The sequence below is a fragment of the Rhinichthys klamathensis genome, unplaced genomic scaffold, assembly GCF_029890125.1.
Source record: "Rhinichthys klamathensis goyatoka isolate OS25496 unplaced genomic scaffold, OSU_Roscu_1.1 h1tg000201l_1, whole genome shotgun sequence".
Taxonomy (NCBI): Eukaryota; Metazoa; Chordata; class Actinopteri; order Cypriniformes; family Leuciscidae; genus Rhinichthys; species Rhinichthys klamathensis.
Window position 1 is genome coordinate 407,622 of NW_026606727.1, and position 25,227 is coordinate 432,848.

Consider the following 25,227-nt stretch of genomic DNA (forward strand, 5'->3'; position numbering starts at 1 on the left):
ACTTAAACAGTGGGAGAAGTTCAAAATGCTTGATGGAATACTCTACAGAGTGTCCAAGGATGTCCTGACGAAAAAACGGAGGCTACAATATGTTGTTCCAAGTTTGCTGGTGAAGCAGGTTCTTGAGGGCATTCACGATGAAGCTGGGCATCAAGGTCAGAGTAGGACTTTATCCCTTGCGAGACAGAGGTTCTTTTGGGTCAGTTTGGAACGGGATGTGCGTGAATATGTTAAATGTTGCAAACGCTGTGTGGTTAGCAAAACTCCAGAACCTGAAGGGAGAGCTCCTCTGGAGAGCATCAAAACATCGAGCCCCCTGGAATTGGTTTGCATAGATTTTTGGTCTGCGGAGAATTCCAGTGGTCGCAGCGTGGATGTCCTGGTCCTAACTGATCACTTTACTAAGATGGCCCATGCTTTCCCTTGTAAAGACCAATCGGCGAAACAAGTTGCACGGCTATTGTGGGACAGATACTTCTGTGTATATGGCTTCCCAGAAAGAATCCATTCGGATCAAGGTGCCAATTTCTGCAGCCAACTGATTCATGAATTGCTACAGATTGCTGGAGTGAGGAAGTCTAGAACAACCGCATATCACCCTATGGGTAACGGTCATGTTGAACGATTCAACAGAACTCTGGGCGGTATGATCAGGGCGCTGCCACCTAGGGCCAAGCAACACTGGCCGCAGATGCTGCAATCGTTGACCTTTGCTTATAACTGCACCGCCCATGAGTCTACTGGATTTGCACCTTTTTATTTGATGTTCGGCAGGATTCCGAGACTCCCAGTGGATGTAATGTTCAGCAGTGTGGAGAGGGACGACGTCCTCATTGATTATGATGTGTACGTGAAGAGGTTGAGGGATGATTTGAAAGAAGCTTTGATACTTGCTCAGAAGAATGCTGAGGCCAGTCAGCGACGCCAGGCAGACTTGTACAACAAGAGGACTAAAGGTCGCAGTATTGAAGTTGGGGATCAAGTACTGCTTGCCAACAAGGGTGAGCGTGGTCGCAAGAAATTGGCAGATAAGTGGGAGTCCATTCCATATACAGTCGTTGCCTTTAATCCTCAATGTCACACCTACCGAATCTGCAACACCCACACTGGTCAGGAAAAGACTGTTCATAGAAACTTGCTCCTCCAAGCGAGCTTTCTGCCAATCGAGTTCGAGGAGATTGAACCCTCATTCAGTGGAGGCACTGAATCAGTTGATGACTGCAGTGAAGTAGCTTTGAGCAATGTTCTAACACCCATGTCTGAATACAGCAACGCTGACCGAACTGCCAGTTGGGTAGCAGGGGCTGTGGCTCCAAATGCTGACTTGGGCAGAACATCCTCTAAGGCAGAGAGTTTCCCTACAGTGGCAGTGGATCCTGATTCTGCTCAATCTGTGCTTTCAACAACTATGGATGATTCTTTCGGATGTGATAATGTTTCTGAACATTCAAGTAATGGAGGATTGATTCGTGACACAGTGACATCAGCACCAGTGGGAGGTTCATTTGACGATATACAGCCCTCTGACCCCGTGGGTTCGCCTCCTAATCAGGTGGTTACTCAAGTCAGAACCAGGTTTGGCAGGCTTGTGAATCCTGTGAACAGATTAATTCAGAACATGACCCAAAAAATGACTATGACCAGTTCAGTTAATGGAGTTGCAGGGTCTTTATTGTCATAAAATGGATTGAACAGTCACATGAGTAGTATGAGAGTCTTTCCTTTGAACCTATTTAAATCATCCTACTGAGTTGGCAGAGCCGTAATTCACAATTTAAAAAACAAGTAACTGTCACATTGACGCTTAAGAAGTGGTGTTTGGGGCACCCTATTTACAAGTGTTCCCTTTGTTGGTCTGATCAGCCTGCTTGGGTCACTTTCCCTGTGGTTTGGGAAGCATACGTTGCTGTGTCGAGTGTGTCGAGAGTCAACTGTTGATTCTGTGTGTAGCTTTTTGAACAGCTACTTATCCATATTGAACTAGTTTTGTGAAGTTCAGCGGGGAGTATGTAGCTGGTTTAAAAAATTGTGAAATGTAATTAAGATTGTTTGTGAACTTCATCAAAACTTAATTATTTTTGTTTTCATATTTTGTATGCTGAGTTGTAATCCGAAAAATGTACATAGTTTTAGTGGGAACCAATTATGCAGAATGTTGTTGTATATGGGGCACATATTGGTGACGCAACGATACCTCGTGCGATGTGCGAACAGCGCCATCTTTAGAAGCACATTTGCCGCTGACGGGGTCGGGTGTGCTCTCTCTCTCGCTCATTTGACGAGCGTGCTGGTAAGAACATTTTGAAGTGTATTAAGCTATGTAATCGACTTATTTCGTGAGATAAACAATGTTTAAGTGAAATGAAAAGCTGTGATGTCATGAAATTGAATGTAGTTAATTGCTTGAGTGTTTTACCGAGACTGGTTTTGCTTACTAGCTTTCTCCGTGCTGTTATGAGCTGTATGAGACTGAGGGGGAGAGACGTGTATCCCACGAAAAAGAATATTAATTGTGCCCTGTATTTCTGCAGGTATGTTAAACTGTTTGTGTTTTATGTTGAGAAATGTTTGAAATGTGTTTGATATCAGGTTTAAATGTGTTTGATACATACAAAAAAGTGAGGTCTGTATGCAAAAGTGATGTGATTGTGCAATTAACCTGTGATTTGTGTGATTAACCCAAAATTTGACATTTTTCTCCATTTAATGTATTTTACTACTGCAAGTAAGTGGTGAAGAAATTATATTTTCCCTTGTATATTATTTTGTATGCCATTTAAGGGGGACCTGTGTTTTGTGGCTTACTATATTGTTTGATTTTATTTAATTTTATTATTTGTGTTTTGTATGTTTTGAAACTCTTAGTTGATTAAATTAACATCTTGAGAAGCACATTTGCCGCTGACGGGGTCGGGTGTGCTCTCTCTCTCGCTCATTTGACGAGCGTGCTGCTTTCTCCGTGCTGTTATGAGCTGTATGAGACTGAGGGGGAGAGACGTGTATCCCACGAAAAAGAATATTAATTGTGCCCTGTATTTCTGCAGAATAAAGATCCTGAGACCTCTTCAATCGGCGTTGTCTTCATTGAACAGAAAATAAACACAACCAGAGTAAAACTGCTACACCAACACAATCTACCACTTAGAGTCTGGTTTATGACGTGCTTTTTTTGGGTGGTAGCCTAAATAATGGCGCAAAAACCAGTAAATTGATGAGCGCAAACCTTAGTAAATCACCTTGCATGATTCATTTAAATAATCTCCTCCCATAAATTTTGCTTCTGAAATGGAAACTCCTTCAAATACATATGCAATATGGTCAGCCGCAAAAATAAGTGTCCACGCCTTTTCAGCGCTAATTTTTCACTGCGTGTCTTGTCTCTAAATCCTGACCGTAGTTTAACGCCAAAAATGGGTTTGCGCTGGCGCAAGCTGTTAGTAAATCTGGCCCTGAATATATTAAAGCAGGGGTCTCAAACTCGCGGCCCGCGGGCCATTTGCGGCCCGCGGGGTGATATTTTGTGGCCCCCTACTTGACATTAAAGTTTAATGTTAGTGCGGCCCGTCGTTGCGTGTGCCGCGTTTTTTAAAAATATATATTTTTTTTTATCCCTTATGGGCTACCATAGATAGTCTCGTGACAGTTTACGGTGGGTTTGTTGTCAAAAGTTGTCATAGACAACCGCGAAGTACAAACATACTGCGCCTGGAAAAAATGAGCGCGTCGCTTCAATTATGAGCGCGCTTGCCGCGCACCTACATTTGAAATAACGAACTTGAGCGCGCAAAATATGTGAGCGCGATATGTGAACGGGAGCGACGTGTTGGAGAGAGACCCTGCTCTAAAACAATGTGAGAATAATCATTTTGAGCTTGTAATATGTGTCCAACAGGTTGATAAGAAGGTTTGCTTTGATTTGTGCAGTATTTGCCTGAGACACTATACATGTGTAGAAAGAATTCAATAAGACGGGCAGACATGACTGCAAATATTTGTATTTCAAAAGCAATAATTGTTTTTCTAAGTATAATAAAAGGAAATGTGCCTTCCAAAAAAAACATTCAATATCATTAATGTGTTGTATAAAGAAAATAAAAAGGACATAAGCAAATATAAATATCACAAATATGTGTTATAGACAAAGAAAGTTTGTAAAATGAACTTCAACTGTCAGAAGGACAGCTCATGAAGAACCAATCATGTACAGAAAGGAATGTTCAAATTCAGAGGAACAGTTCAGAAGAAACGTTAATAATAAATATTGAGAAGATTGGATCAGTTGTGCTCCTTTTTTGGAATACTTGAATACTATTTTTTGTGGAATACTTGAAGTAATGCCTGCCCAGCCTGACCCAGACTCTACCTCCAGCGGCCCCCAGTTAAGTTGAGTTTGAGACCCCTGTATTAAAGTATCAATTCAGGTTACTGATACCTCATGTGTGCAAACAAGTAATAACCCAAATATAACTAGTTGTACTGTTATATAGTCACATAGGGAAAAATGCATACAATTTTAAAAAGAACACTATGCAAACATGCTAGTTTTATATCATTTGAAACTGCTACGGAAGATTCATGGGCATTCATTTGCATTATTTGAATGTAAAAAATGAAACATAACCTAAAACCTAACCCGTTGAGACGGTGATACACAAATGTGGACATGTCCGCATTCAAGCATTACACAGTGGGCTTAAACAGCTCAGATTAAGTTCACAAAAAACTGACAGTCATGACCTAAATATGATTTTCATTTACAATTATCAATCCTAGAATTTGGCATTAATAACTTACTTTTCGTACCATCAGTCACACACGCACTCAAGCTCAGAGGATCTCCTGGTTCTTGGCTCATTTTGAGTCAGACTTGTGAATTCACTGAATCATTAACTGGAGACTCGCTCTGAACAGATCATTGAATCAGAGAATTGTTGACTCGAGAACAGTTGTTGACTCGAGAACAGCAGAAATCAGATCAGTCCAATTTTTCATTCCTCCAGCAGAACTCCCAGCCTCCTCTTCCCATAATAGTGTGGGTTTTGTTCAAGAGCAAAGACTCAAATACAGACATTGTTATAACCGTCCTCAGCAATTAAACTACTGGGTTTCTCTAGTAACAGACGTATCAATATTCCACTTAGCAAGATATCGCTTGGCTGCACACTTACATAATTCCTCTGATCATGAAGCCTGTTTGGTGGGGGTTTTACTGGAAAAGGAAAACAGACAGACCCTCGACTGCAGACAACAGCCCAGAGGGCCAGGAGTCTCACTGCCCACTGGCACACAAACCTCAAGTTCATGTTGCACTTTGTTGCTGTAGTCTATCTGCCATTTGATTATTGAAAAGGGCTGGCAGAGAGTATCAAACCCCAACAGCCATTAAAACACTTGATGTCACCAAGTGTATTTTATAAGTTGGCAAATCGCTGTCTCTACTTTTATTGATAAGTTAAAACAGTTAGCATAGTTTCTGCTCAACTTTGCTCCATCGCCAATGATCACCATCAATAAATTAAATATAATAATAATAATAATAATGGAAAAAATGTGAAGCCGGTTTCGGTGGCTAGCCAGGTATGTTTCAGTTTAGTTTGCGCCAATCCTGGGTTTTAGGCAGTGTTCATCGCCATAATATGAACAGAAGAGAGAAGTGATTGGCTGTTTGCTATTGATGTCACACCTAAACTCAGGATAAAAGCCTGAGTTGACAGAGAAAGTTGATCAGCATCATGGTATCAACAAAGCCTGATTGGATTGGTTTGGTTTGGTTTTGTCAACTCAAAAACTAATCCTGTAACCCTGAGTGTGTTCAACTTCCATCATGGTACAGGGCCCAGATTTTGAATTCTTTACAGTGGTGAATCAGAAATCATCACATGGTTCCTTATGTCATGGACCTGAGACACTTAGTACATTAGAAGTACATTTTAACACTTAGTACATTAGAAGCAAACTCAAGTCTTCACGAGACAAAAGCTGAAGAACAAATCAAAGATCAACATGAAAGAAAGAAACAACAGGTTACACCTAATAGGGCCTCTTGTGATGACGTGAGTGTCCTAACTAGCCTGGTGCTGTGGAAATCAACTTTTAATGAGTGGGAATGTGTCTGGAGCTGTCCAGAAGAGCTGCCGTGACGCATGGATGGTCAGTTGGAAATAGAGATGAGCAATTGTTCTCATCTCTAAATCCACAAGAGGGTGCAATATCTAATGCTTATCAGAATTATGACACTTACAAGCTCTGTTCCAAAAACCTAGTGAGCTGCTTATCAAGACAGCATTTAATCTGAGACAACACAGCATATGTTCCATAAATCTAAAAATAATGAATTCATTTCATAATAAGGAAACTGTATCATGTTAGTTTAGCAACATGTAAACAGGTGCAGATTTTGTGTTCGCTTATGAGGTTCCATTTTCAGTTACCAAGAGGGTAACTGTCTATGAGGGAAGCTCACTAGGTTTTAGAACAGAAATAAGCACTCAAGCTTAAGTGTTAACATAAATGGCTTAAACATATTTGTAATGATTATTGCAGGCTTTAAAGGTGCTTTAAGGTGCAAACACTGACTACCATCTTTCAGGGTATTTGAGGAGTCACTCTTACCTCACATTGTCATGCTTTTGAATATAGATCTTGTGGAACATCATATCCTCTTGTTTGGCATTTATGTCGGCTTTCATCTCCATGGCGACATGTCGAGGAAGCACAGAGAGGAGAAGGCGTTCCTGCAAATGATGACAGTGATGGTAAGGGGGAAAAGAGGGGAAAGACACAAACAAAAAGAGAAACAAAGACATCATATCATAGTATCAAGGCATGGTATCATCTCAATATTTCTGCCATACTGTCAAGAATAGAGCAAACCAAAGGACACTGCAGAAAATTACATGAATTCTACTTTAGTCCTATACCACTAGTACTGTGGTAGCATGGTACAGTGATAGTATCAGATGCTAACGTCATGGTATTTCGATATATATATATACACTCACCGGCCACTTTATTAGGTACCCCATGCTAGTAACGGGTTGGACCCCCTTTTGCCTTCAGAACTGCCTCAATTCTTCGTGGCATAGATTCAACAAGGTGCTGGAAGCATTCCTCAGGGAGTTTGGTCCATATTGACATGATGGCATCACACAGTTGCCGCAGATTTGTCGGCTGCACATCCATGATGCGAATCTCCCATTCCACCACATCCCAAAGATGCTCTATTGGGTTGAGATCTGGTGACTGTGGAGGCCATTTTAGTACAGTGAACTCATTGTCATGTTCAAGAAACCAATTTGAAATGATTAGAGCTTTGTGACATGGTGGAAGTAGCCATCAGAGGAAGGGTACATGGTGGCCATAAAGGGATGGACATGGTCAGAAACAATGCTCAGGTAGGCCGTGGCATTTAAACGATGCCCAATTGGCACTAAGGGGCCTAAAGTGTGCCAGGAAAACATCCCCCACACCATTACAGCACCACCACCAGCCTGCACAGTGGTAACAAGGCATGATGGTTCCATGTTCTCATTCTGTTTACGCCAAATTCTGACTCTAACATCTGAATGTCTCAACAGAAATCGAGACTCATCAGACCAGGCAACATTTTTCCAGTCTTCAACTGTTCAATTTTGGTGAGCTCTTGCAAATTGTAGCCTCTTTTTCCTATTTGTAGTGGAGATGAGTGGTACCCGGTGGAGTCTTCTGCTGTTGTAGCCCATCCGCCTCAAGGTTGTGCGTGTTGTGGCTTCACAAATGCTTTGCTGCATACCTCGGTTGTAACGAGTGGTTATTTCAGTCACTGTTGCCCTTCTATCAGCTCGAACCAGTCTGGCCATTCTCCTCTGACCTCTGGCATCAACAAGGCATTTCCGCCCACAGAACTGCCGCTCACTGGATGTTTTTTCTTTTTCGGACCATTCTCTGTAAACCCTAGAGATGGTTGTGCGTGAAAATCCCAGTAGATTAGCAGTTTCTGAAATACTCAGACCAGCCCTTCTGGCACCAACAATCATGCCACGTTCAAAGTCACTCAAATCAACTTTCTTCCCCATACTGATGCTCGGTTTGAACTGCAGGAGATTGTCTTGACCATGTCTACATGCCTAAATGCACTGAGTTGCCGCCATGTGATTAGCTGCTTAGAAATTAAGTGTTAACTTAATAGACATGTAGACATGGTCAAGACAATCTCCTGCAGTTCAAACCGAGCATCAGTATGGGGAAGAAAGGTGATTTGAGTGACTTTGAACGTGGCATGATTGTTGGTGCCAGAAGGGCTGGTCTGAGTATTTCAGAAACTGCTAATCTACTGGGATTTTCACGCACAACCATCTCTAGGGTTTACAGAGAATGGTCCGAAAAAAGAAAAAACATCCAGTGAGCTGCAGTTCTGTGGGCGGAAATGCCTTGTTGATGCCAGAGGTCAGAGGAGAATGGCCAGACTGGTTCGAGCTGATAGAAGGGCAACAGTGACTGAAATAACCACTCGTTACAACCGAGGTATGCAGCAAAGCATTTGTGAAGCCACAACACGCACAACCTTGAGGCGGATGGGCTACAACAGCAGAAGACTCCACCGGGTACCACTCATCTCCACTACAAATAGGAAAAAGAGGCTACAATTTGCAAGAGCTCACCAAAATTGAACAGTTGAAGACTGGAAAAATGTTGCCTGGTCTGATGAGTCTCGATTTCTGTTGAGACATTCAGATGTTAGAGTCAGAATTTGGCGTAAACAGAATGAGAACATGGAACCATCATGCCTTGTTACCACTGTGCAGGCTGGTGGTGGTGGTGTAATGGTGTGGGGGGTGTTTTCCTGGCACACTTTAGGCCCCTTAGTGCCAATTGGGCATCGTTTAAATGCCACGGCCTACCTGAGCATTGTTTCTGACCATGTCCATCCCTTTATGGCCACCATGTACCCATCCTCTGATGGCTACTTCCACCATGTCACAAAGCTCTAATCATTTCAAATTGGTTTCTTGAACATGACAATGAGTTCACTGTACTAAAATGGCCTCCACAGTCACCAGATCTCAACCCAATAGAGCATCTTTGGGATGTGGTGGAACGGGAGATTCGCATCATGGATGTGCAGCCGACAAATCTGCGGCAACTGTGTGATGCCATCATGTCAATATGGACCAAACTCCCTGAGGAATGCTTCCAGCACCTTGTTGAATCTATGCCACGAAGAATTGAGGCAGTTCTGAAGGCAAAAGGGGGTCCAACCCGTTACTAGCATGGGGTACCTAATAAAGTGGCCGGTGAGTGTATATATATATAGATAATGATCAATGTTCCCTCAATTTATTTGATTTTAATTTATTTGATATATTATTTAATTGTATATTTATATAGAGAATTTATATAGAAACTAAAACAGCTTTCTGTTTTTACTTACTGTATAATTCCTAATAAAAAAAAGTCTAAAATCTAATAAAAAGCTTTAATAAAAAAATAAAAATAAAAAAAAAATTTCTTGTTACATACATTAAAAAAATGTTACACTAACCGTCAGAGGTGGAAAGTAACGAATTATATTTACTCGCGTTACGTAATTGAGTAGTTGTTTTGTGTACTTCTACTTTTTCAAGTAGTTTTTAAAATCTGTACTTTTACTTTTACTTAAGTACGTTTTGTTTGAAGTATTTTACTTCGCTACATTTGAAATCATATCCGTTACTGAGTAAAAAATAATAATACAAGAAAAAAAAAGAAAAAACACACTCCGGAAACTAGTGCATTGGTTGAAGGGCGGGAGAACAAACGCGCAAGAAAGGTGACACAGACCCAGCTGAAGCTGAAAGCTCCCTCAAATTCTTATGGAGCGAATTATGGCCAGTATGAAAATACTTTGTAGGAAAAAAGCGTGGTTGTCCTCGAGGATAGATATCCAATTTGCAAAAAATGTGGACGCAAAGTGCATGGCTGCAAAAGGAGGATATAGGACACCATCCCTCCTGCAGATAAAGGTATGTCCCGATTATAACTTAAGGCCGAATGACGTGATGCAGAGGGAACCCCGGAATCCAGTCATGAAAATGGAATTATTCACTTAACGCAGATGTCACGTAAAACATGAAAAATAATGGATGAATGAATACATGGAAAGTAGAACTGTGCAATAAATCCAATCGCGACATGGTCTGTGAATATTTAAGCACAAAAATACTGCATGTAACCCTATTTGTTCTGCTGAGCTGCGCTGCTTTGTCTACTAGGCCTACATACTCAAGTATGCGTGACATTCATGGTGTTTTCAGCGTCTCAAAAAACATTTTGAGGATATGAATACATGAACATTTCCAGAGCTGCTCTGAGAGAATGCCTAATGAGCATTTTCATAATTTTATTTGAGAAAAACCATAGTCAAATACACTTTGAAACACTTTTTTACACTTTTGGTCTTCACTACAACCCGTCAAAATAAAAGCTCGGTTTTACTAGGAGAAATTATGACAGAAATATATTACTATTGTAGGCATACAATAGAACATAGCCTACTTCTCAAAATAATAATAATAACAACAATAATAGATTTTATTTAAACATTATTTAAAGAAATATATTTTTTGTCCATGGTTTAATTTAGTAAATCTGTTTTTGCAGCGCTTCCCCAAAAAATAAAAGGACACAAGTTTAAATTTACATTTGATTACCACCGTTTTTAATAATATATTTGGATTAAATCATAAAAAGAAACATTCATTTTCTGAATAAAATACATTTCATAGGACAATATTATTCTTAAACATTTTAATAATTAATTAATGTTAAAAATACGTTGTTAATCTAATTTATTATCAATTATCGAATTTAATTGATTAGACATGTTTTATTGAAATTTTAATAAACAAAACAAACAAATGGTTTCAAGTTTGTTATAATTAAAAGCATTTGTTCAACCAAAAAAACCCGTTTTATTAATTTAACTGTCATTTTAACTGATGATGATAATAATAATAACCATAATTTAATAATACAGTTTATTTAATAATTGATTAATACTGTAAACCGTGATATTTTCTGAGACGTTATCATACTGTGAAAATCCCATAGCATTACAACCCTCCCCCACCCCATCCCCGCTGTTAAAAAAGTAACTCAGTAACTTACTGAGTAAATTTTAAATGAGCTACTTTTTACTTTTACTTGAGTAGATTTTTAGACCGGTAATTTTACTTGTACTTAAGTAAAATTTCATTGAAGTAGTAGTACTTTTACTTGAGTAGAATATTTTATTACTCTTTCCACCTCTGCTAACCGTGGAATGATAATAGTTATTTAATACTGGTAAGTTATCTAGAGGCTGCTGTTATTTTTGAAAGACTTGATATGAAAAAAATAACATATCACATGTTTGTCGAAATAATGATGCGTGGCCCCTGTGGGCTTCTGTGTGTGAGGAAACAGCCATTATTTTTCCCTTTGGTGCCACTATGAATCACCAGACTGTAGGATGTGGTTCTAATCTCATAAATTAATCAGCACTGTGTGTCTCCATGCACAGGTTTCTTCATAGCCTCAGTTCCATACTGAAAATCATTGGACATGTGAATGGACTCCAGCTGAAATGCTGTCCATTCATTTAGCTCTAATTCAAGCAATCTGCAGCTATTTCCCCACACATGTTTGAGTCTGTCTTCTGGGCATACTTTTTTCCTCATTCGTACAGCTTAGAGGAAACATTTGCATTGAACGATTATCATGCTGCTAATATAATTTAATATAGTTTTCATATGGTTCTCCTAGGTATTTAAAATAAATGCTATATATTAATCATGGTACTTTTGTTACCCAAATATGGTATTTAGGCACTTAAGCCACACTTAAAATTGTATGAATATCTTTCCGTTATAAGACAAAATATCAAAACAAGTGGCTTTTATTTTAAAGAATATATTATATCACAATATCAGTAACATTTACAATAAGATTTCATTTCTTTACATTAGTTAATGTATCAACTAACATGAACTAACCAAAAGCAATACATTTGTTGTATCTGTGTTAATTGTATCTGTGTTAACGTTACTCAACTAATGTTAACTAATGAAACCTCATTGTAAAGTGATACCATTATATCTATCCATCTACAATACTGTTCAAAGGTTTGGCTCAGCAAGTTTTTTTAATGTTTTTGAAAGAAGTCTCTCATGCTCACCAAGACTGCATTTATTCGATCGCTGACCCCATACTTTTAAACAGTAGTGTACCTGTGCTTAGGAAATCACCAAGCTGAGCATCAAATCTTTCAGACTCACAGAATGACACTAGAAATTAAAAGATGCTCTGTAACCACAGGAGTCCTCTTGATTTCTGTTGGTCTCTTACCTGTTGCTGGTTTTCTCTCTGAGAGTGCAGACGCGCTTGAATACATTCTCTTGTCTCCTGGAAGGCTTGTCTCTGTGAGCCTTCTGCTGGGTAGTGTGTGCACACGCCAACTATATTAGTGCAGGAGAAGATCAGGACATTGGACACGAGCTGTGAAAGAAAGCAGAATACAACATCAAACTATTTGAAACATGACAAGTGAGCTCTTTATCCTTCAGAAACCCAATCATCATTTACTTGCAGGGCTCCAGAATGCAACTAAATGGTTGCATTTTGTGACTTTTTTCCCTACCGGTGCAAATACATTTTGTTTCACACTGCCCAACTAATAAGAGCAAAATATGCGACACAGCAATGGGAGATCCAGTGAGAAGCATTCAAATTCCACCCAGAGTTCTCTGCTATAAACCATAGATATCAGATCAAGCAGCGCTGATGTGGAAACCAGGAGAGACATTGTGCCATGAACGAAAAAGTTATAGAAGGCTTTTCAGTCTAGCCTGGCAAGCCAGAGCCACATCAAGATGTTGGGTCTGGGAAGTCACCATTGGCAGAGCTCAATCCGAGGGACGGGATAAACGGGTGTCTTTCAAATTCCCTCTGCACGCAATAGGATAGCGCTACAACCAACCAGAGCGTTTTCCCACCAGCGGAGCTAGTTGAAAGATTAAACTTTTGCCGTATCTGGTCGGCAAAACTACAAACACATCTTCCTTTTTTAAGAATGACTTAAGTAAGCTTTTCTTTGAGAAAAGAACAAAGAAAAGCTTAAAGGAGAACTCCGGCGCAAAATGAACCTTTGGTCTAATAAAACATAGGTACCTAGTCAACCGTTCTCTGAGATTTGTTTTTATGATAATCGAATGTAAAGAGTTTTATCTCTAAAAACTGTTTAGCGTATAACGCTAGTAATGGGGGCATATAATAAGTAAAAAGAAATCGCTAGTTTATACCACTAACAAGGCTCAAAATAGCCCCACACGAACACAGTAACATAATGAGGGTCCCCACATGCAAAACGAAGCATTGAGAACTTTGTAAGTGTACAGACCGTTTAATAAGAAGATAAGGATAAAGACAGTCCACTCCAGGGGCTCCAGTGCGTCATCGAGCCCCGTTTTAGCCCCGCCCAAAAAATCCGGAAAATAGCAATGGTGAAAAACTGTTTAACGGTCTAACTCCACAATTCAGTACTTCACAGTTCACAGTCTTTGTAATATGTTTTAGCAATACATTTCTAACATTTATAATGGGTTTAGACATTTTTTTTAGAATTGCCTTTACAGGAAAAGTCACAAATAGCTCATGAAAACAAAAACTTCAAATTGCGACTGAATTACACAGACAGCAAGTAAAGAGCGTTCCTTTTATAATCACTGAAGCTGTCGGTCAGTTCAGTATGATACTAGAAGAACAATGGCACATTTAATAAGAGTAGAATATTAGAATTTTTCCCTATAAAAATAAGGTCTTTGCACATTACTGTTGTTAATATAAGTAATATTAGCAATAGTAATTTAACAATAGTAACAACAAAATAATAGTAATTTTATGATTAAATTACCCCCAAACAAGATTGGACCCCAATTACTTTGTATTTTATTTTATTTTAGACATTCTTTAAAATATCTTCTTTTGTGTTTCACAGAAGAAAGTATAAGTCATACAGGTTTGAAATGACATGAGGGTGAGTAAATGACAATTTAAATTTTTGGGTGAACTATCCCTCTACTATCTATTTAAGAAACCACTTGTTATAAAAAATAATGATATTTGTTTTATTTTCAGTATGAAACTAAGTTGACAATCATCTGGAGTAGTTTGTCTATGATTTACTGAATGGAGTCTGTTGTGTAAGTCTTGGCATTCTGGGAGTTTCAAACTAATACATTTCTGCCAAACTATTTTTTTATGAAATATGGTGTGAGCTGATGTTTTGTATTATAACCCATTTTTATTAAAATAGATAATATATAATTTGTTACTATTACATTTGATTACTCCAATGCTGAATATGTGGTTACAGCCTTGCAGTCAAGAAGTTAACTGGAAATTGTAATACAGAAGAGTTTCAAACACACATACAAAACACACACACACCTTACTCGACTTTTACATTGTGATGTCCAAGATGAGTTTGTGGTTAAGAGAAAGCAAATCCAGGATGTCTGCAAACTCAAAATAGAGCGTATGATAAAGACTAGCCAACAACCTGAAGCTGTTCAGTGTCAACGCGTTTCAATTTATCAGGGTTAAAAAGGCCCTCCTCCCTCTCTTCCACAAGCGGGGTCAGGAACAGGGCGTCTTGACTCCTTCTAAACACTGGTATCAGGGGCAGCGAGACGCATTCCCATTATCTTTGCTTGAGCTGGACTGAACTTCAGTGGACATACTGTATCTCTGCCATGACCTCAGGGTCCAAAGCACAGCCGCACCAGATGCTTCACCCTTATATGGACTGCGTTAACATAACTTTGCTTTTGCTTTATTTTGTCTCTAAATTATCCGATTTGATGGTCTAAACAGTTACTCTACTTTACTCTTTATTGTGTATTTTTGCTTCAATGATTAGTATAAAAGTTGTAATTATTCAGTGATTAGGATGGGTCATTCATTGTTGAAAAAAAAATTCTTGTGAACAAATGACACAAAAAACATGAAATAAATCCAATAAATCAATAAATCCAATAAAAGATGCGAATTAGCTTAACAAGTTTGTTGCGCATGACAAGGTGAACATGACATTATCAGGGGAAGCTTTAATATGCTTCTGCTATAATGTTTTTATGAAAACGCTAATGATATCTAATGAAACAAACAGACACAAAAGTATGTTTGCTGAAAGTTGACTAATTTCATGATTAGAAAATGGAGAAAGTGGAGAAGGGCAACCAATAATGATTACGATAGGACAGACGGACGGATAAAGTGAACACTTGATTGATTGGATGGATGGACGGACGGACGGATGGATAAAGTGAACACTTGATTGATTGGATGGATGGACGGACGGATGGATAAAGTGAACACTTGATTGGATGGATGGACGGAGGGGCGGATGGATAAAGTGAACACTTGATTGGATGGATGGACAGAGGGACGGATGGATAAAGTGAACACTTGATAGGATGGATGGATAGATAAAGTGAACACTTGATAGGATGGATGGATAAAGTGAACATATGATTGGATGGATGGACGGACGGACGGACGGACGGATGGATAAAGTGAACACTTGATTGGATGGATGGATGGACGGACGGACGGACGGATAAAGTGAACACTTGATAGGATGGATGGATAGATAAAGTGAACACTTGATAGGATGGCTGGATGGATGGATAAAGTGAACACTTGATTGGATGGATGGATGGAGAAAATCAGCTGATACCCGATATGGTGCTGATATATTATGCATGCCTAGAAAAGAGCAGCATTAAGAGCGGAATAAAATTTCAGAATTCAGGTTTGAAACTACAAGTTACCGGTAATAATGACAATTTTCTAATTTTGGATCTATTTATGGCTACCACCACTCAGTAAAAAAATGCAGGAATCACAACAAGAGACCTCGTGAAAATAAGTCGGAAGCAAATAGAGAGACTGAAAGCAAAGTGTGAGAAAGGACTGGTTTTGTGTCACACATCCAAATGAACACATCTAGACCTCCATTTATTACACGCATGTTGATCCCTCAGCGATCGCAGTATCAAGGCTGAGGGAGTCTATGACGAAAGGCTGTGTCTGGCCCTGAAAGTCATTTCATTTCAGCTCAGTTAACTTCTGCAGATTGAATATGTGATATCAGACTATAACATTATCTGGGATCAGCAGCTGCAGTGTTGGGTGTCTGCTGCATTGAGCGCAGGAGCTTTGGGACAGTTGTGCATTAACTTCACCAATGCCATTGAAATACATACAGTAGACACTGCAATGAAAATATTCCTGAGCAATAATCCTCTCTATTAATACACTCCCTTTTTTATGTTCCGTAATGTCCTTATTAGGAAGTTAGGAAGGCGGAATCCCTGTCACCGAGTAAGAGGGGATGCATAATAGTGCTTCTCAGCCGTAGGAATGCGGGGCTATCAGAGTGGGAATAAATATAGTAGGAGCTTTGTTGTTTTTAACGGATTAATATGTGCATCACGCTTCTCAAATTAGCCTTTTGTGTTTCATCTTCATGTGCTTCATATGTTATTTATTCATGATGAATGGTATTAATGCAAACTGCCACCTTGACAGATGCAGCCAATATTCTACATTTGTTGTAAACCCGAATAAGTTGGCACAACTCAAAAAATTTAAGGCAATAAATTGCCTCAAATTTTTTAAGTTAAGAAATTCAAAAAGTTTAAGTAAGCAGAACTGACATATTTTTATTTTGTGTTTGTACATTTGAATTGTTCTTAACTTGAAATGTTTGAGTACACTAATTCATACATTTAACTTAAAATTTCATGTAATCTCAATGTGAACACTTTTATTAGTATAAACTTAGTTTGCTAACATACTATTTTGTTAACTTCTTAACAATAGTATGCTATACAGTAACACTTGCAGCAATATAAAGGTTTTATTTGCTCTCAAATCAAGCTCATGCACCACTTGTCACCATGATGGTAACTATCCTAAAACCAACATTAACAGAAATTCTTCTAAATTAGCATAACGAAACATTAATCATTACTAAATCACCCGCTTAACATTAATCTTGCACAAAAAAACATTGTATTACACTTAATTTTAGCATTTACTCTCCCTTTCGAGTGCCATCGGCAAAGCATGCTGGGAAATATACATCCCAGCCGTTTCAGTTAAACTTAAGTTCGTCTAAATTAAAAGAAATAATTTCATAAAACTCAAAACAATGAAACAGTTCAGTTTACTTCAAATATATCCATTCTGTGAACTTGAAAGAAAAAGAAAGTGCTAAATACTCATAAAAGTTAATTTGACTGAACTAATTAGTTTAATTTAAGTTTGTCCTACTCAAACCAATTAAGTATTTTGAGCGTTAGGGTTTACAGTAATGAGCAGAGCAGCGGGAGGATGGGTCAGTCATGGATCCTCTGGGAAGCCAATCACTCACTCACTGTCAAGGCCAGCCAGTACAGCAAACCTGCAGGTGCCAGTTGCAAACCCTATGAATTGGAACAGCTGGCTGCTGTCTTAGCCAGGAATCTGAAATGTTGGTCAGAGCAGTGCGAACAAGATGACAAGTAAACTCTCAAAATACTAAGGTGATGATATGATACATGTTTTGAAACATATGAATGAACACTGTGTAATGGATGCTCCAGCTATGCATTATTTCAGCAAGGTGAGCAATGGTAATGGTAAAGTATGAGCTGCAAGCTCAACCTTGAGGTCCAACACACCTAATGGAGAGCTCTGGCAGATCTGAGCAAGATAAACTATGCTATTAAAGAAAAAAAGTGATAATGAACAAGAAATGGCTGGTTGTCGCACATACATACTCTACAAACACCTTTAATGCTGAAAACATGCTATGCAAGCAAATACAAGAATGTAATGCATCTAGCTACACAAACCTAAAGCATAATTGCTTAATTTGAAAAGGATGTGCTGTATTCTTGTTGTGTTATCAAAGTTTTTAATTAAGTATTAAGTATTTTTTCTCATTTATTTTCATTTTGTCCATTCAATTTAAAACAGTTTGTAGTAAATATGTTAAACAATTTGAATGCGTGATGTGGAGGCAAAGAACCCTTAAGTATTTACTAAACTGTTGCTTACCAAGACATTTCATTTCCGCTCTCTGTGTGCAAGTGACGTATGTTTGTGTGTGCTTCAATGAAAACAGTGCATTAATATCGAACAGTGATTAAACTGACTTGGAACTACCTGTGCATTAAACGGTTTTATTGCACACCTTCCAGCCAATCAGAGTATTCAGACAGACCTTGGTATAAAATGATTTTACTATGTATCTGAATTACAACATATCCATCCAGTGTCCAGTGGCACACACATTTGTAGGTAACTTTTTCACTACCTTGAGTATGAGTATGTGTCACTGTCATGCAAACGTGTTGACCAAGCATTTGCCTCTGCATTTGAATACTTGTTTACTGGCCTTTAAGAGAAGAAATATGCCCTGGCCTCAAATACAGCATGTTCCCTAAAGCTCAAATTTTATAGTCAACATACTGACGTGCCAGTAGAAGGTCCCCCTCATGCATCTTTGATGAATATGGATTTAATAACAGACAACGGGCACAGTCAGTGCGTTTATAAAGAGCACAACCTGAACAATAAAACACAGTCAACAACTCATTTTCTATGCAATATAGTCGTCAATCACGTGGGAGCAAAAGCAGGGATAGAGCTGTCATCCCTGTTCCACATGGCCGTTGGAGAGGCATGGCTGGCTGAGCTGTCTGTGTTCACAGAAGCGTACTGCCTCAGACAGCATGAACTGTAACTAGGGAACAGGCAGCGCACAGCAAAACATTATTTTAGAGAGATTAATGATTGCTGGCGGCACCATAAAAATCCCACCGAGCAAAATGTGCCAAAAGTCAATATTTGTCCGAAAGCGAGTCCCCCATCTTCCCCTCTCCCCACCTCTTTCTGATAGTTCTGCTATCTGTATTGGTTCAAAACAAAGGCTACATCTAAAGGATTTTAGCTGTTTAAGGCAAAGAATGATCTTATCACCAGTGTCGGGAATAAACCATCAAAAAATAGTAATAACTACTAGCTTTTTTTCAGACTACTACCATTCAATAGTTTGGGTTCAGTAAGATGTCTTTTTTTAATAAATAAATCCTTTTATTCAACAAGGACGCATTAAAAATTTATCAAAAGTGACATTAACAATGTTACAAAAGATTTCTATTTGAAATAAAAATCTGTGCTTTTGAATCAAAAGAATCCTGACAAAAAAATGATCAGTTTCCACAAAAATATTAAGCAACAACATTTTCTGATAAGAATCAGCATATTAGACTGATTATTTTCTAAAGGATCATGTGACACTGAAGACTGAAGTAATGGCAGCTGGAAATTCAGCTTTGCTATCAGAGGAATAGATTACATTAAATTATTAAAATAGAAAACAGTTATTTTTAATTGTAATAATATCATTTTATTATCATATAATATAATACAATTGTTTATCAAATAAATGCAGCCTTGGTGAGCATACAGTAAGAAACTTCATACATTAAAAAAAAACATTACCAACCAACCCTAACATTTTGACAGATCAAATTTACTGGAAAAAAAAAATTCAACAATTGATGAATAATTAATCATGGCTGCTTAAATTGATCATCATTATGTAGTCTAAATATGTATCATATTTAGTGTTTTTCAGATAAATATGGTCCTTAATATAAATATCAAAAAACTGATAGTTAGTTTAAAAAGGCATCAACGTACTACTTTTTTGTTAGGAGTGTTGTCAACTGCTTTTTTTAATTTGACTGCAGGTAAACTGCTTTGAAACCGAAAAGGCTATTTATAATTTAAAGTCGTTCCCAACAATGCTTTAAGTCAGAAAGAATTATGGCATTCATCATAAATGAAGTACGTATATAAAATATCTGTGACTCTACAATAGGAAGGACAATCGTTTGTCATTAAAAAGAAGATAAAATAATATTTGTCACACTTTGTCACCATTTCTCTCTCTTCCAGGAAATGTCTTTTGTCCTTGTGTTCCCTTTTTCATGGAATAAAGCTCATGCGACCTCACACAATAGAAAGGTCATGACAGTAGCTATAGCTGAAATCCCCAGAGTCGGCTCTAAAATACAATTATCTGCCTACAGGGCTTTATACTGATCACGTAAAAGGAGGTTTCGATAAAACATAGATAAAGATGACAATGCACTTGAGAGACGTCCATGTCTTTTTGAGGACGCTTCTCCCTGTGAATTCAGCACAGAGACCTTCAGAGTGCTCTCACAGTAACACTGGTGGGATCCAGGTCTGATTTTGAAAGGGTTCTAAATGTCACATTCTGAGTCACACCTTTGTAGAAGACCACTAAGGCCTATTGGCAAAAAAAAAAGAAGAAAAAAAAAAGAATAGAAAGCATTTTAAATTTTTCATCCACCACATCAAAACAAATAAAGCATACACATACCCCAAATATAGCCACAGCAAACACCAGCCACATGTGGCTCTGGGCTTTGGCAGCCCTTTGATGTCACTATAGTGAGGCTCTTATTTCCATCATCCACATCATTCAGATGCAAGCAAGAGACAAACGTTAATACATTAAATGAAGTAAATCATACCAAGTAGATGTAAAACAAAGTCAGAATCATCAGAATTATATAGTTATAATCAGTATACAGTTTATAAATAGACCAATAGCAAGTGCTTTTGACAGTTTGTGTAGATAACGCTGCAGTGAAAAAGTTTATGTTTTTGAAAGTTTTTTATACTTACCAAGACTGCATTTATTTGATCGAAAATATGGCTTAATATCTTTGTGTGGAAACGGTGATACTTTTTTTCATGATTCTTTGATGAATAGTACATTTAAAAAGAGCAGAATTGTGATATAGAAATCATCAACTTAATGCATCTTTGCTGAATAAAATTACTATTATTATTTTTTATTTTATTTTTTAAATCTTACTGACCCCAAACTTTGGAATGGAGTGTACATCAAGTTGAAATCAATCACGTGTTATTTAATAAGCATAGATTATTCAAGTAAGCAATTTGTAGGAGATACTACATCTAAAGTAGAGCTGCACGATTAATCATTCAAAGGTCTCGATCTCGATTCAAACACCCACAAGATTTAATGGCAACGATTCGGCTGTTTATTTAACCTTTGACAAGTCCCATTACAGCAAAACATTCAAATTAGCTTTCGTGCTGATGCTGAACCAAAGAGAGAGCAGTCACGTAGGCTATAGGTGTTAAACAGCTTCACAAACAGTCTTTTCAAGCATAATATAATTATTTCTGTTACAATAATTCAAATTATCACAGTACTGGGATAAAACTAAAAGTTTATATACAAGTTCGGATATAAACAATGATATGGTAGCGAAGGTTTAAATTAAGATTGTATCACTATCAATTACATTGTTACACCAGTAGGGGCGAGAAATTACCGTAAAAAAAAAAGTGTCATCGTTCATTTAAAAGATTGTTCAAAAACTGATTCATCTAGTAATGAAACAAGTGGAGTCTAAATGAGTAAGTCATTGAATCATTCATTCAAACCATTTTTCTATTATAATTTATTCAAATCAATAAAAAAAATTAAATAGACTGCAACGGTTAACATTTTGTCAGAACCTCTCGTAAATGACGTTATTTTGTTTTGTTGTCCATTCAGAGTGGTGGGAGGACTGTGATCTCTATCGTGATTCTCAATTTATCCAGAATTGTGCAGCTCTAATCTAAAAGGAAATAAATCAGCTTCAGACCGCTGCTAAAATATGACCTTGTCAAGCATACAAAACTAGCTTATCAGACACTTATGAATTTTGTATACAGAAAACTTCACCAGGGAAGACATACATTCACCGGGAGGAAGAAGCTGGAAGATTTCCAAGGACGCATCTTGCAAAACAGAGCATTGAGGATCTTAGGGGAACCTCTCCCTCACCTTAGCAGAGGAGTAAAGGTGATAAAAATGGAAAGGATGCTTCTCTCTAGTGGATGGATGTAGTCATCGTTTGCTGTTACTTTACTCCATACATCAACAGACATTCTGTGCTGATGCTACACATCCATAACAAAAGCAAAATGGGTCACCATTCAGAAATATAATTTTATGAATGGGCCAAAGAACATAGCTATTCATAAGTAACTGGCCGTATCCCATTACCTGCCCTACTTTTTGAAACTGACTTTCAAACAAAATCTTTAAAATTTGTGGTAAGACGTTATAAACTAGTCAGTCATGGTGCCTAAGGGTTAGTTCATCTAAAATATTAAATAATTTCAATATGAGTCATGACGTATGAGGGTCTCTCTTCATTAGAACACCAAAGTTCAACAGATTGTACCAGGTGCTTTTTTTTCTCCATACGATGAAAGTTAATAGGGATGGAATGCTGTCAAGCTCCAAAAATGAAACAAAGGCACCATAAAAGCACAATAAACATAGCTTAGGGATGCACCACCAATATTACAATTCTGACCAATAACAAGCCAGTAATTATTTTCTTGGCAAGAAACTGGCTGACAATATAAATTCTACACCAATACGTTTAAATTAAATCAGTAATACCAATAGTTTTAAATGCTACAAGTAAATTTAGGCATAAATTATAGAATTTATTCTAAATAATGTATAATTTATTTTATAGTATGATTTTTTCTTTTTTTTGATTCGCCAATGTCTATACATTTATGGCTTTTTATGGTGCTTTTAACAAATTTAGTTCTTCAGCAACCTTTAATGTATGGAAACGAGCACAAGGGACTATCTGATAAATTTCAATAAGAAAGATATTTGCCCTCATGTTAAATCGGTTCCAAACCTGTATGACTTACTTTCTTCTGTGGAACGTAAGATACTTTGAGAAATGTCTCATGGGTTTTTTGTCCATTCAATGAAAGTCAAAATAGTTTAGTTACTAACATTTCTCAAACCATCTTTTAGTTTCATCAGAAGAAAGACAACGGTTTGGAAAAACATGAGGTAAAAATATTTTTTTATAATTATAATTAAAAATTTGGGGAAATATACCTTTAAAAATTTACAAAACTGCAAAAATCAAAGACTATGGGTTTCATTCACCAACCGTGAGTATGCACTCATTTGTGAGTGAAATCTGCCTATAATTTCACGTAAAAAAATATGATTAATCAATAAATCAATATGCCATTGTAAAAATGCTTGAGAATCTTTTTGATCAAGAACACAGTGTTATGTGTTTGCTGAGAGTGATGAAAGGCTATAATGGAAAGGTTGTGTGGAAAGACCTGATATGGAAATGGGAGTGTTTATGCAAATTACCATCATTTAAATTGTCACGCATTTAAAACACTCCAAATTAATTAACATTAGAATAATGTAAAAAAAAAAAAAAAATCACATACATTTTTGTGAGAAATTCTCCAGTGCATATAAATACAAATAATCCACCCAATTTTTTTGTAAATAAGACCCAATGACTTGTACACTCAATAGTTACTCGGTTTAGATTACTCTGCGTCTAGATGCCAAAACAAAATCCATAATTCAATGTAAAATGACAGCACTGATGATCTTTTCTCAAACGGAGCCGTTTCATTAGAATGTACTGTTTACCGTTGTAATTCTGTTCCCCTTACTGTGGGTGTAAATCAGACCTAAGACATTTTGGGATCTGGGATTCCATCCCTGATCCTGCTGCGTGTCCATAACTCCAATTCACCATGACAGGCGGATGTACACGGCATTCCATCAGTGTTGACAGCCATCAGCTCATCCTTATATCATTTCAGGCTTTAGTACCAACATTATCATTTGCCAGTGATATTTTTTTCTTCAGTCGTCAGCTGGAAAATCCAGGATAACTCCACTAGGGAACACAATTCTCTATGACAACTGGAACAAACTGTTGCTAGGAGACAACAACCGCAATCACACTATTAAACTTCAGTAAATGTCAGTCTTTAATGAATGTCATCACCCTCATTATGATTAGCCTTATTCAAATGACTGTACTGCTCATTATGCTAAGGGTGGATGTTGTTTATAATAAGCCAATGAAGTTATTTAACAAGTACCTGGTTTTATGCATTCATGACGCACTTTAAGACCTCCTCGAGGATGGGTTGAATAGACTTTTTGTGGCTACGACTCGATGCTTGGAGAGACGCATCCAACAGCCTTTCCAATTCAGGTCATCTGAGGTTCATCTAAGTAAAAAAGCCTAAATGTCTAATGGCGCTTTTCCACTACACAGTACCAGCTCGCCTCGGCTCGGCTCGGCTCGACTCGACTCGACTCGACTCGACTCGCCTCGCCTTTGTTTGGTTTTCCACTGTGTAAAAGTTGTACCTGTACCTGCTTTCGGGTACTTTTTTTCGTACCACCTCCGGCGAGGTTCTAAGCGAGCTAAGGCGATACTAAAATGTGACGTGAAAACAATGCCGACTGCTGATTGGTCACAGAGAATCTGCGTCATCATTGCACGTGCCAGATGGAGTATCCAGAATAACCCATTTTTAAATAGTTTGGCCAGAGATAGTTACTAAACTTACTACTATTATTATGGCAACTCGGAAGAATACGCCGTGGTCAAACGAGGAGGTGCAGACATTCCTTTGTTTGGTTGCCGAAGAGAGGATCCAGCGAGAGCTTGATGGGGCAACGAGGAACGAAAGGCGTCGCTATGACGACCGGGTACTATTTGTGGCGTTACTTTCTGCAATGGAAAACGGAGCGAAAAGCGAGCCGAGTCGAGGCGAGCCAAGGCTGGTACTGGTAATGGAAAAGCGCCATAACAAACCTCTAACCTCGGGCTCTAAAATGTCACAAACCAATCAAGCAGTGTCCTTAAAATACAACAGTGCTTTCACACTAATGACTCCTCAGAGGCCTGTTGCATGAAACCGGTTTCAAAATTCTTTTGAGCTATTTGTGATAAATTATTTAAATTCAGTTGATTCACATGCATTGATATAGTCAGATATGTTCCTTCTCAAACTCATGCTGCAGCAGCAGATTATTCCTGCCTTGTAAATGCGTTTAAATTCATGATATTTGTCATATCGACGATCTCTTCATCTATAACAGAGTGAATTGCGCTGGCTCTCTCTATGTCTGCCATTCTTTTTTCTTTTATATTTTGTTACCTAAGGCTTTGTTTTTATAATAGGGACATTAGTTTGGCTGTAATGCTCAGTCACTTGCAAACAGGGTGGGAAATTTACTTTTTTGCTTACCAG

At 37.9% G+C, this 25,227-nt stretch overlaps 1 protein-coding gene across 2 annotated transcripts in view; it reads right to left on the reverse strand.

Annotated features, from left to right (window-relative positions):
* Nucleotides 1–25,227, reverse strand: part of adcy5 (adenylate cyclase 5) — a 115,489-nt gene that overhangs the window by 38,739 nt on the left and 51,523 nt on the right. For both annotated transcript variants that reach the window (XM_056263173.1, XM_056263172.1), the window contains exons 2-3: nucleotides 12,343–12,492; nucleotides 6,613–6,734 (exon numbers count right to left, since the gene is read on the reverse strand). In XM_056263173.1, the coding sequence (XP_056119148.1) occupies nucleotides 6,613–6,734; nucleotides 12,343–12,492 (272 nt within the window). The remainder of the gene's footprint in view (nucleotides 1–6,612; nucleotides 6,735–12,342; nucleotides 12,493–25,227) is intronic.